Source organism: Poecile atricapillus, chromosome 1 (genome assembly GCF_030490865.1).
Source record: "Poecile atricapillus isolate bPoeAtr1 chromosome 1, bPoeAtr1.hap1, whole genome shotgun sequence".
Taxonomy (NCBI): domain Eukaryota; kingdom Metazoa; phylum Chordata; class Aves; order Passeriformes; family Paridae; genus Poecile; species Poecile atricapillus.
In genome coordinates, this window is record NC_081249.1 from 2,784,315 (window position 1) to 2,796,668 (window position 12,354).

General features: G+C 41.6%; 1 protein-coding gene across 3 annotated transcripts in view; it reads left to right on the top strand.

Annotated features, from left to right (window-relative positions):
• Window positions 1-12,354, top strand: part of TTC3 (tetratricopeptide repeat domain 3) — a 47,020-nt gene that overhangs the window by 34,012 nt on the left and 654 nt on the right. For 2 of the 3 annotated variants that reach the window (XM_058859756.1, XM_058859766.1), the window contains 17 exons: window positions 59-105; window positions 1,021-1,077; window positions 2,075-2,151; window positions 2,263-2,415; window positions 2,617-3,481; window positions 4,557-4,622; window positions 5,064-5,213; window positions 5,449-5,588; window positions 6,679-6,747; window positions 7,031-7,127; window positions 7,503-7,603; window positions 8,062-8,155; window positions 8,557-8,655; window positions 10,037-10,434; window positions 10,932-11,052; window positions 11,141-11,335; window positions 11,551-12,171. In XM_058859756.1, coding sequence (XP_058715739.1) covers window positions 59-105; window positions 1,021-1,077; window positions 2,075-2,151; window positions 2,263-2,415; window positions 2,617-3,481; window positions 4,557-4,622; window positions 5,064-5,213; window positions 5,449-5,588; window positions 6,679-6,747; window positions 7,031-7,127; window positions 7,503-7,603; window positions 8,062-8,155; window positions 8,557-8,655; window positions 10,037-10,434; window positions 10,932-11,052; window positions 11,141-11,335; window positions 11,551-11,781 — 2,960 coding nt within the window. In that variant the 3' untranslated portion in view covers window positions 11,782-12,171. The other variant, XM_058859769.1, reaches the window with a different exon arrangement.

Consider the following 12,354-nt stretch of genomic DNA (forward strand, 5'->3'; position numbering starts at 1 on the left):
TTAAATACAATATTATTATTATTACCATCAATCACCATGACTTTTATCCTCTCAACAGATGACCCAACTATTATATTAAAGAAGCAGGGAAATGAAAATTTATCAGTAAGTGAATTTCATTTCTGTTTGGCCTCAGCTCAGAAAGAACTTTTTGCTATTTTAGAAGAGGAAATATTTTGCAGCCTCGTCCTTCAGACTTATTGGAGGTTTAATCTCTTGTTTTAGCTCCCTTTTCTTAAATTATTTGATACTTGAAATATTTTTAAATAATTTTTAAGTGGGCCTGATTCTGAATCATTTTCTGGTTGGTGTCATCATTAAAATGCATCCCAATTGGAAGAAATAGATGTTGTATTTCATTTAATTCTGTGTTTGAGGGACTCTCATTTGAAGTTCTTGTCTGCAGTTAAATTTATCTTTACAAATCCAGGATTTACTTCAGAATTTGATTCAGAATAAAGCTTTAGAGTTAATTAATGTGTATATACTAATAAAATGCAAAATTTTACATGTGAACATTAATAAAATGAAGAATTTTAAGTGTACATGTAACAAAATGCAGTTTTTAATGTATGCATTATTAAAATGCAGAATTCTTAATGTACACATTAATAAAATGCAGAATTCTTAATGTGCACATTAATAAAATGCAGAATTTTTAGTCTATATATTAATAAAATGAGAATTTTTAAATGTACACTAATAAAACACAGAATTTTTCATTTACATGTTAATGACATGCAGATTTTTTTTTGAGTGTACACATTAATGAAATGCTGAATTTTTTTGATTTTTCATTTCATGAATTGGCAAAATCCAAGAATGCAATTAAAACCAGCACAATGAAACTGCTTTGATTTCAGTGTTACAGCCTAAAATAACCTGTAATTATTCTGTTCATGTGTAACCCCTATCCTTTTAAAGAATTAATTCAAATTTCACTTCATTCATCTCTGTCTTTCTTGGAAAACTGAGGCAACATTTGCCAATCCTGTGCCTTTATTGTATTTTCTGTTTCAGAATAATGAAATCAAAGTTAAAAACAAAAACAGGAAGAAGAATTGGAAAGATTCAAAGGTCAGTACCTCTGGAAGCTGCTAAAGCAGATACCACTCATTTCCTACTAAAAACCCACCTGAAAATTGGGATTTCTTTAGAATTTCTGGCATTCTGATGGATAGGAGCTGTTTTTTCAATACTTTGAGGAGACTCCTTGCTTTTCCTGAAGTAAAATTAAGCTGTGAAGACTCAAACTATAATAGTTCTGTTAAAATTTATCGGTATAAAAGCTATTTTTAAATTTATTTATGACTAACTTTGGCTCTGACTGGAGGTACCTTCCTCTGGCTTAATTCTGAACTATTGTGGTGATTTTAATTTTCCATGTGGGAGGATGGGAATTAAGTGTAAAAATACCATTTTGTGTCCAGGAATGTTATTAATTATTCGTTATTTTATAGATTTTGTTGGAATATTATTCTGCCTGGATTTTTCTGCTGCCTCTTGGAGGATTTTGCTTTATTGAAAACCTCAGATCCAGCCTCATGCTCTCACTTTTTTATCACTTAAATTCCTAGAATTTCAAGAGTAAACTTCAGATTTTTCCTCAGGATTTATTTTTCTGACTTAGGTGCATTTATTTGTGTATTTCTAAATTATTAGACAATAAACATGAAGACAACTAAAAAGTCTGTAGTAGTATAGGCAATAATAACCAGAGTCACATGTGGAATTAGGGATAACTCCTGCTTGTGGTAAATTTGTTACAGCCTCAAATTTAAAAGAAATTTTGATTGAATTTTGATGGAATTGGTTAAAAAAAGAGGCATTTGGTGCTGAATATCCCAATTTCTTTTTCCCAAATAAGTTCTGAAGAAGAAATTAATGACTTTAAATTAAGAATTTTCTTGCTGTGGCTTAGCACTGATAATTTCACCTGGAAGTTTTGCAGTTCATAATGAACATGATGAATGTAAAGAACAAAATTCAGCATAAATAAGATACTCCTGGTCTTTGCAGTGGATTCTTTTACATGAGCCTGAGGTAAAAGTTGTAAAAATCTGTTTTCAATTAGTCTATTTTAGTATTATCCAGTGGAGTTAGTACAGCACCACGAGAAGAAGAGAAGATATTTATAGAAGAAAATAATTTGTGAGTATTTGATTCTGTTTTTATTGCCCAAACTCCAAATTGCTGGAGAAGAATCCCTTAAAAATACCAAGTTAACTTTATTTATGTTTATTTTTTTTTCTGATTTTTAAGGTACAGAGATTTTTCAAATGAACCCTTTGTAATCCCAGAATATCTCCAGGAGCAACTGGAGGAATTCGAAGCTCTTTATAATGTTTCAAATAGTAACAATTATCACATGAATAATAATAATAATCCAGATCCAATCTGTGAAAATTTATATGAGTGAGTATAAATTTCTGTGCTCAGCAGCTTCAGGGGTGGGGGTTGATTTTCCTTCATAATTTTAATAATTTTTTGGATTAATTGGAATCCTGGTGTGTGTGTAGCCGTGTCCATGAAGGAATGGATTAAATGTTAGTGAAATACATTAAAAAATTTTAATTAATTGTTACAGCTCTCACTCTCTTTTTTTTTTTTTTTAAGTTATTTTTCTCAAATTTTGGAAGAACATGGCCCTCTGGAAATTAATAATAAATTACTGGTTGGAGAATATGAAAATTTCCCTGAGGAAACTCGGAAGGTGGTGGAAGATGAAGGTGGCCTGGAGCCCTTCCTGCTGAAATCCCTTCGTTTCATTATGGTGGATGATCTGATTGGATTAAGGAAGCACTCAGTCCTTTTTGAAGGAAATCCAAGCAAAACTGAGACTGGGAATAAAGAGGAAAATGATAAATCTGGGGAATTCCGAGAGAACTCTTCCCACAGCAAGCTGCCATTGAATCCCTATGCCCAGGAGTTCAAGCCTCTGTCGTACCCTTTGAAACCCTCTTTATCAGCAACTCCTGATTTAACAGATTATGAGACTTTACAATATTTACCCTGCTCCTTCCCTGCTTCCCTCACACCTGGGAATCCTCTGGAAAACAAAGATGTTGATTCCGTGGAAAACAAGGCGCCGCTTCCGGGTGTTTTATTGAAGAGCTTCGGGCCTGTGGGCCCGGCCGTGTTTTTGCCTCAGAGCTCGTGGGGTTATCAATATGGAATATTGCCCCTGCCTGCTGCCCTGGCACAGCCTGCCTTGGTTTATGCTGATCCTGGAGCTCATTTGGATCACTGGGAATCAGCAATTCCATGTGGAAAATACAGCCCTGAGGGTTCCCTGCCAGCTGAAGTCCAGGAGTGCAAAAAAGGCCTTCAGGGCCGGTTGGAGACCTTGGATAAGGAGGATTCTGCTTTTCCAAATGGTTCAGATGAAGCTGAAGGTGGTAAATGTGTTAAAAAGGAAAAAGAAAGGGGAAATCAACCTGAGATGAAGAGCAATCCTCACACAAGGATGGTGGCTGTTCAGGTAAGGAGTGGGAAGGGAACAATGCTGGAGAGAGCCCAGAGGAGGCTCCAGGATGAGCAGAGGGATGGAGCAGCTCTGCTGGCAGGAAAGGCTGGCACAGCTGCCATTGTTCAGCCTGGCCAGGAGAAGCTTTGGGCTGAGCTCAGGGTGGCCTTGCAGGGCCTGAAGGAGCCCCAGGAAAGCTGGAGAGAGACAATTGCCAAGGGCTGCAGGAATTGCCAGGAGCCAGGGAATGGCTGCCAGTGGCAGAGGGCAGGGCTGGATCTTGGGATCTTGGGCAGGAATTGTTCCCTGGCAGGGTGGGCAGGGGCTGGGATGGAATTGCCAGAGCAGCTGGGGCTGCCCCTGGATCCCTGGCAGTGCCCAAGGCCAGGCTGGACATTGGGAGCAGCTGGGACAGTGGGAGGTGTCCCTGCCATGGCTCGGCTGGGATGGGATGATCCTTAAAATCCCTCCCAACCCAAACCATTCCATGATTCCTGAGAACTTCCAGTTTAAGTTGCTGCCACTTTCTGTGTTTACTCATTTTTCATTTGAATTCCTCAGAGCTGCTCACCGAATTTTGTTGTGCCTGAAGTTTTTGCAGCTCTTTTCCTTGGGTATCCCAGAGGGAAGTGCTACACTTAAGTTTCAGCTTCACTTTAGAGAGGAAGCAAAGTCCTTCTGTGTCGTTATTTTTCCTTCTGTGATGAGTTCAGGGATTTATTTTCACTTCCATATTTGAGGATTTGGATTTGTGGAGGAGGCTCAGGGGGGCTCTTCTCACTCTCTACCACTCCCTGACAGGAGGGTGAAACACTTCCTGCAAATCTGAATTTTTCACACATTTAGAGCACGGCTTTGTTTAAAGACTCACAGAACTCCCTGGAATTGCTTGTGGTCAATGAAATCAGGGAAAGAAACAAAAAAATCCCTTTCAGAAACACCTCCACAATGTTTTCCTACACCATTTATTGGCCTGGATTAGAGTTGGATTTGTAAAACCTTTGATGAGGTTCAAAAGCTCCAAACCAGAGCAGCTCATTTATGAACTGAGAAGATTTTTAATCAAATCTTAACTTTTTTTGTGCTCCAGGTAAATCAGGAGGTTGCTGATAGGGAAACCAATACTTTGCCTTTCCATCCATTTGAAAATCAACAAGTAAGTTCCCTGCATCCTGGTTTACATTTCTCATGAAGGAGGTTAAAGGAATGCCCAAAAACTGAATAGTGAAGGAATGAAAGTTCTCTGAAAACAACAGTTTTTAACAGATATTTTGTATTTTGGGTTGTTTGGCTGGTTTTGTGTTCTGTGATGTTCTTGGAAACATCACCCATCCCCACAAGGAGATGATTTTTGAGCTTTGATCTGATATTTGATATTCTGATAGCTTTGTTCTAAGCTATTCAGATGTTGAATGTTTATGAGGTATTTCCTCTCTCAAAACCTGGATTTAAATATTCCATTTGAGCATAGAGACAGTTCAGAGTGACGTTAATGGCAGGATTCTGTCTGCACCAGGAGATAAAAGTGTGGAAATGTGGCCTTTGCCCTGGGAACAGGTATAAATCAAACTGCTTTTTGTAACTGATTAATTTCCAGGGCGATATTCTCCGCATGGAAAAGGAGCACCAGGTACTGAAAGAACAACTCAGAGAAGCAGAGGAGAAATTTGAGCAGTTACAAAGCAGGAGATTGGAGGAAATCAGTGCTTTGGAAGAGCTCTTGAAAAAAAGTATTGAAGAGACCAAGGTAAAGCTTTTCCCCATGGATCAGAGGTTGTGGAACCCCAGGGATCCCTGGAAGTGTCCAAGGCCAGGCTCTAGACAGGGTTTGGAGCAGCCTGGGGTGGTGGGAGGTGTCCTTCCCACCCAAACCATTCCAGGATTCCCTGATTGATCACAAATATCCTCAGTCTGCTCCAACTCTGATCTGAATTAAACCACAATTTTCAGGAATAAAAGATTTCTTTCTTTTCTGCCTTCAGGTGTCCCAGAATGAGCTGGATTGGTTCCACCAAGTCTCAGAAACACAAATGAAGAAATGGCAGCAGGAGAAGAAAGAAAATCGAGAGAATTTAAAAGCATTGAAGGGCACAGCTAAAAAACACTCAGACACCAATGAGAGGTATGGCTGTAAATAGAGTTACATCCCCTCACTCTGACAGTCTAAGGAAGTTTTTTAAGGAAATTTAATCCTTGGCTGTGAAACCAGCCAGTTTCTCCCAGTATTGGGCTGAAATATGGACATGGCCACTTTCTTCTTCTGAATTTTTTGGCAAATACCAGGTAAACATCAAAAATAGCTTTTAGATAACTGATGCAACTGATTTAGCAATAATTCTCCTAATCAGATGTGACAATTCTTACTGTATTTTAATGTCTTTTCTCTGTTTACAGAGCCCAGACTTTGGTCCTTGAATGCCTTTGTTGTATCTTTAGTCTTAACTAGTTTGGGCCAAATCTCTCCTGAAAAATCATCAGCCTGTTTTTATATTAATTACTGCTTCATTAGCAATAAATTTGAATGTATTTAGAACAGAATCCCTGAATAGTTTGGGTTGGGATGGATCTTAAAGAGGATTGATTTCCACCTCCCACTGTTCCAGTGTTAGCACTCAGGAACACAGAATCATGAAATGATGATATTAATAATGAAATTATTATATGGAGGTGCTTTTATTGAAGAGCTCTGGGTGTCAGGGGTACACAGACCCAAATCTGACCCCCCTTGGTTTTGAGCTGAAGATGTTTTTATTGTTATATAACTTACATATTAATTATTAAACTTCCATTGTTCTATTGTATGCATTGATTTTAGCCAAGCATGGAATTCTCGTGATCCCCCTCCAACCCCTAACATTGTTCCTCATGTTCTTTAAACAATAATTATATCTAATTACATTTAACAATTACATCATTTATCATGTACTGACTACACAGGTGCAGTTTCACAAGGCCTAACATTTCCCAGGGCTTCCCAAGCCTGACTTTCTTTCCAACTCCCCGAATTTTCTATGATTTTAAAATCTTTTACTATCACCAGGTTGCTCCAGTCTGGCCATGGACACTTCCAGGGCTGGGAATTCCATGATTCCTGTGGGATTAAACAGGATCTAAAATCCACAGATTGTCCTGGTGGTTTAAGAGGAACATGGTCCATATTTGCCAATAAACTTTTTCCACAACAAGCTTAATGAATTGTTTCATTCCTGTAGGTATTTGAAGACCATTGATGACAAGGAAAAGCAATATACTGCATGTTTAAATACATTTCTGGAGACCAGGTAAAACTCAGGTCCCTTTCACCAATAATTACATTTTTCTGCATCACTCTGGGTAAAGGCTTAGAGGAAAATAAGCACTTTAACCCATATTTCTTACTCTAAGTTTGCTTTTACTTGCCATGAGTAAATATTAATATTTAGAATAAAGAAAATCATACTCTCATACATTTCTCTTTATTACATGACACTGAGTCGCTCTAAAAATCCTCTAAAATGGCACAAACTTTACAAACTGCTCTGCTGTGAATGTTACTCAGATATTTCATTTCTTTTTCTTCCACAGTAATAAATTTGCTCATGAGAAAGGCAAATTGGAAGAGCTGATAGAAAAGAGTCAAAATGACAGCCAGGAGTGTGAGAAAAGAGCTGTTAAAGCAGAGGTACAAGCAAAAAAGAAGAATCCTTAAAAACATTTTGTTAGAGCTGGGGTTGTGCTGATTGGAGGTGGAGAAATGGTACCAGAGATGTTGATTAAATGTTGGAAGTTCCAAAGATGGAAATTCCTCACTGTAGGAATTGTGTGTGTGCACTTTGTATCCTCAAACTCTTTAAATTTTTATTTAAATCTGGTTTAAGGCTTTATCTTTTATTTCTTGTTTTTTTTTAACATGGGGGGTGGTTGGTTGGTTGGTTTGTTATTTGGGTTTTTTTGTGGGTTTTTGTTGTTTTTTTTTTTTTTTGCTTGATTTGGGGTTTTTTTTGTTTTTGTTTTTTTTTTGGTTTGGTTTTGGTTTTTGTCTTTTTTTTTGTCACAGGTCTCAGTGCTCCAGACCTGGAAAGAAACTGAAATCTGGAAACTCAAAGGCAGCATTGCCAAGGCAGAGGGAAATCTGAGGATGCTGAAGGCACTGAGCAGGTACTGGGAATTCCCACCAGGAATTCCACTACTCCTGCTTGTTAATTATCTACTATATCATACTGTTTCAATATTCTATAATTATCTAAAATACAGTTTTTATGTTCTATAGTTATATTGAATATATAATGTTTCTATAAAATATTAAAATGAAGGTGCACAGAGTTGGGGGTAAATAATACTGCCCTGAACAAAATTGGGCTGGAAATTGAGACTCATCCTTATCCTTGTGTCTCTTTGAGCTGGGAACAGCAGATTATCTGTTTAATAATAATAATTCCAGTTCTTCCTGCCCCAGCATCCCTGGAAAAGGGCTGCAGTGTAACTGATTTTTACCTGAAATCCCTTTGAACTTGAACTGGGATTAATTGTTGAGGGAGGAACTGTTGGGACAACACCACTGGTCTTCAAAATAATGGGAATGTTGGAGTTTTAACTGTAAATCCTCAATATTCCAGCAGCTCAGCTTCAGCAGCTCCTGTGTTGAAGTCCCAGATCGATTCCTGGGAAATATTTCTTTCAAATGTCAAGAAACAACTGGAAAAAGTCGAGGTAAAACTTCATTTCTCTCCACAAGCTTCTCAGTTCAACTTTGGAAGTGAAATGATTAAATAATAAAAGCTGCATTTGTGTTTTAAAACACCAGTAGCTTGTCCTCCAAATGCTGAGGAGAATTTTTTTAATTACAAAAGAAAGAGTTTGGAGTCCAGGCTGATAATTTATAATGGATACATTCACTTTTTTAAAGACAAAAATCTGCCCTTTATACACTTGCTTCAAAATTGGGTCCCACTTTAAAGAGTTTATTTTTTATTTTTTTTTTGTTGGTGACCTTTAGAAATCCATGGAACTTCTTAAAAAAAAAACCAAAAAACCCCAGCAGGAAACTCTGAGAAGTCCAGGTGTAAAATGTGATTTTTAAGGTTGATAAATGGTTGCTTTTCCTTCTGCAGGCTGAGTATGAAGAAAAAATTGAGCTGGTGAAAAAGGGTGCCCGGGACTGCCTGAGTAAAGTGGAAGTTGTGGATTTTCCTTGTCCTCAGGGATTTGATGTGAGTATCCCACCTTCCACAGCACTTCCAGGCCTTGGAATTTCCCCAGGCTGGTGGGAGGTGCCCAGGGAGAACGGGAATGTGCAGCCTCAGACACAGCAAGTGCCAGCTCTCCCTGCAGCCAGGGGCTGCTCCAGAGGAAAAGGGGATGGAGATGGAGCTGAAAATGACTCACTGGTGGTTTTGTCCATTGTAGGGTTCCTGTAGCTCTGAAATCCTGGAATTCCAGGATGGGTTTGGATTGGAAGGGACCTTAAAGATCATCCAGTTCCAACCCTGACACCTCCCAGTGTCCCAGGTGCTCCCAGCCCCAATGTCCAGCCTGGCCTTGGGAACTTCCAGGGATCCAGGGGCAGCCCCAGCTGCTCTGGGAATTCTATTCCAAGGAAAATTCCTGCTCAAAATCCATCCAGTCCTGCCCTCCTCCAGCTCAGGGCCATTCCCTGTGTCCTGTCACTCCGTTCCCTGTCCCAGGTCTGTCTCCAGCTCTCCTGCAGCTTCTTCAGGCACTGAAAGGAGCTCTTTGGAGCCTTCTCCAGGTTGAACAGCCCCAAAATCCATTGGGATAATCCCCAGTATGCAGAATCCCAGGATCCTGGTGCTGGAAAAGCCCTCCCAGCCCATGGAGTCCCAGCTGTGCCCGATGCCCACCTTGTCCCCAGGGCAGAGCCCTGAGTGCCACGTCCAGCCCTTCCTTGGGCACCTCCAGGGATGGGCACTGCAAAGAAGGAGCCAGGGATTTATGGGAATTTATCTGGAATGAGAACAGCCCCAGAAATCCTGTTCACAGACATTTTCTCATGGCCCAACAGCTCCACCAATGCTTTGCTCAAATCAAAGCAGTTTCTTCTGACCCCTCTGATTGTTGAAATTTTTTTAAAATTTTTAAATTTTGATCGTTATTTTTTTTTCCTTTGTGGAAAATTTTGGTTTATGTTTTTTATTTTTGTTCTGGGTGTAATTTAGATTCAGGGCTCTGATCTAATATTTGAGATTGTTGCTACCCTTTCTCTGGGCTTCTGCAAGTTCCACTCCTGTCCTCCTGCATAATTCCCCACTTTATTTTTAGCTCTGTCCTTTCTATTTATTGACACAGAATATGGAGGAGACAACTTAATCACCACCAATTTACTGGGAAAGAGCAACTTTTGTGCCTCTTGTTCTGCATTTGGAATTTCTTTTTTCTGCAGTAACACCAGAGTGACCTTTTAGAAGAGAAATAATCCTGAGGTCAAACAACTTCCCTGATGTAAGGGAGTTTTTAAGATAAACTGGTGTCACCTTTGAGATCCTGACCTGTCCCAATTCACCCTGCAGACACTCCAGAGCTCAGCTGAATTTGTTTTAATGACTTTTCCTGTGAAATGTGTTTGTTTCCTAGACAATACCAGGCAGACCTCTCACGTGTGACCCTGCCATCATCACCTACTCCTCGGCATCTGCACATCCCAGTGCCCTTCCTGCATTTTCCAGTTCTGATGGAAAAGCTCCAGCCCAGCCTCCACTCCCAGCCCAGCCCGGAGCTAAGCCAGCACCTGCCACCTCTGAGGCTTCTTCTGCAGCTGGGAAAACACATCCCAAAGCTCCAGAGGCTCCACATTCCAACAAACCCTCCCCATCCTGCCCACCAGGGGTTTCTGGGACCCAGCATGTCCAGCCCAACCAAGATCCCTCAGCTCTGCAATCGAGGCCTTCTGGAATTCCAAACAACAAAAAGCTTCCAGAAGGAATTGAAAATATTCTTTCCCAGCTCCAGAGTATATTCCCAAACTACAGCAGGTACAGGATTGAAGGAGTGCTGTGAAACAAGGTCTGAACAGCCAGGGGTCAAGTGCAAAAATGATTTTGTTCTGCTGACAAGGGGGAATGGGTTTAAACTGCCAGAGGGCAGGTCTGGATCTTGGGATCTTGGGCAGGAATTGTTCCCTGGCAGGGTGGGCAGGGGCTGGGATGGAATTGCCAGAGCAGCTGGGGCTGCCCCTGGATCCCTGGCAGTGCCCAAGGCCAGGCTGGACATTGGGAGCTCCTGGGACAGTGGGAGGTGTCCCTGCCATGGCAGGGCTGGGGTGGGATGAGCATTCAGGTCTCTCCCAGCCATGGAAGCCATTCCATGATTCTGGTGACTGTTCAGGGGTTTCATCCTGGTTACTGAGGGAAACTGGGAGCAGGCTCCAGTTTGTGGGAAAAGTTGGTGTCTTTTGCTCCTGCTGGGATCAAACAGAGCCTGCAGTGCTGTCCAGGGGCCATTCCTGATCCTGCCTTTCCTGTCCCTCCAGCTCAGACCTCATTGCCTTCATCAGGGAGGTGCAGAGGAGGAATGGGAACACCATGGCCAGCCTGAGCCCGGATGAAATCATCAACTCGGTCACGTCGTTCATCCTGGACCAGCAGCTCAAGGTACAGGGGCTGCAGCTGCTGCTCCTGCCCGTGGAAAATGGAGCAGCACAGCCCCAAGGAACACAATTCCTTTCTGATCCCTGTCCAGGCACCAGCAGGCAGAGCCCTGCACTCCCTGGGCCCGGCAGCGCGGAGCCAGGATGTGCCTGCGGAAGGAATCGGCCCCCGGGCAGCGCCCACCCCTAAAAACTCCTCCAGTAAAAACCCCTCTCAGCCCAACCTGCAGCCCTGGAGAAATGCTGGAGCTGCACCTAAAGCCAAATGGAAGAAGAAGGACGATGCTGTAAGTTCTCTGCTCTTTCAGTGGAGTTGTTGCCATGTGCTTTGTACAAGACACAAAATTATCCTGGGGGAAAAAAAAAAAAGAATTGCCTCGTTTATTTTGTGTACAAAAGCTTCAATAGACTTGGTTAAAGTTAGTGACCTCATTAATTGAGTAGAATGTGCTGGTTAATTGCTGCTGGTTTTTAAGTAACTGAGCATTCCTTTCCTGGCCAGGCCTCAGGTGAGGATCCCTGCGCCATCTGTCACGACGAGCTGAGCAGAGACTGCTGTGAGCTCGAGTGTGGCCATCACTTCCACAGAAAGGTGAGCTCTGCTCTTCCTCCTCATCTCCACCTCCTAAAAACAACCCCTCTGCCCTCCCCTTACCCTTCAGTGCTTAAACAACAGGGCACAACTTCCTTTTCCCCAAGCCTGACCCACAGCCAGCCTGTCAGAAAGCTTTAGGTATTTTTAAAGTTGATTCATCAGAGTGGATTTCAGATGATTCTTCAGAGCATGAATTTGGTTGGGATTGCTGGCAGCACACTCAGGGAATGGGTTATCCCTCTAAACTCTGCATTTGCCTCCTGATTGTGGAAATTCATGAAGCAAAAAAGCCAGGATTATTTTGGAATAACTCCACATTTCTGTCTGTGACTTTTCCCCTTGACCTTTTCCGTTTTAATGCTGATTTATTCTCATAGAATAAATTTGATTACAGCAGGAGAACACTTCTCCACCCCCAAATTTCAGTGGTGTACAACTTACTGAAGAGCTTCCCCTTTAGTGCCAGTAATTTCCAGCCTCCAACTGGATTCCTCTTCCCAAATTTTGCCTCTCACCCTCTCCCTGTCCCCACAGTGCATCCAAAGGTGGCTCAAGCAGCATTCCAGCACCTGCCCCATCTGCCGTGTCCACGCTCTGCTTCCCGAGGATTTCCCTGAGCTTCCTGCATGGAACAAGTACAGCTGATCCTGCTTTTACTCCTACACCTTTTCATTCCAAATGTAAAGGGGCTGCAGCACAACCCCAGTGCTG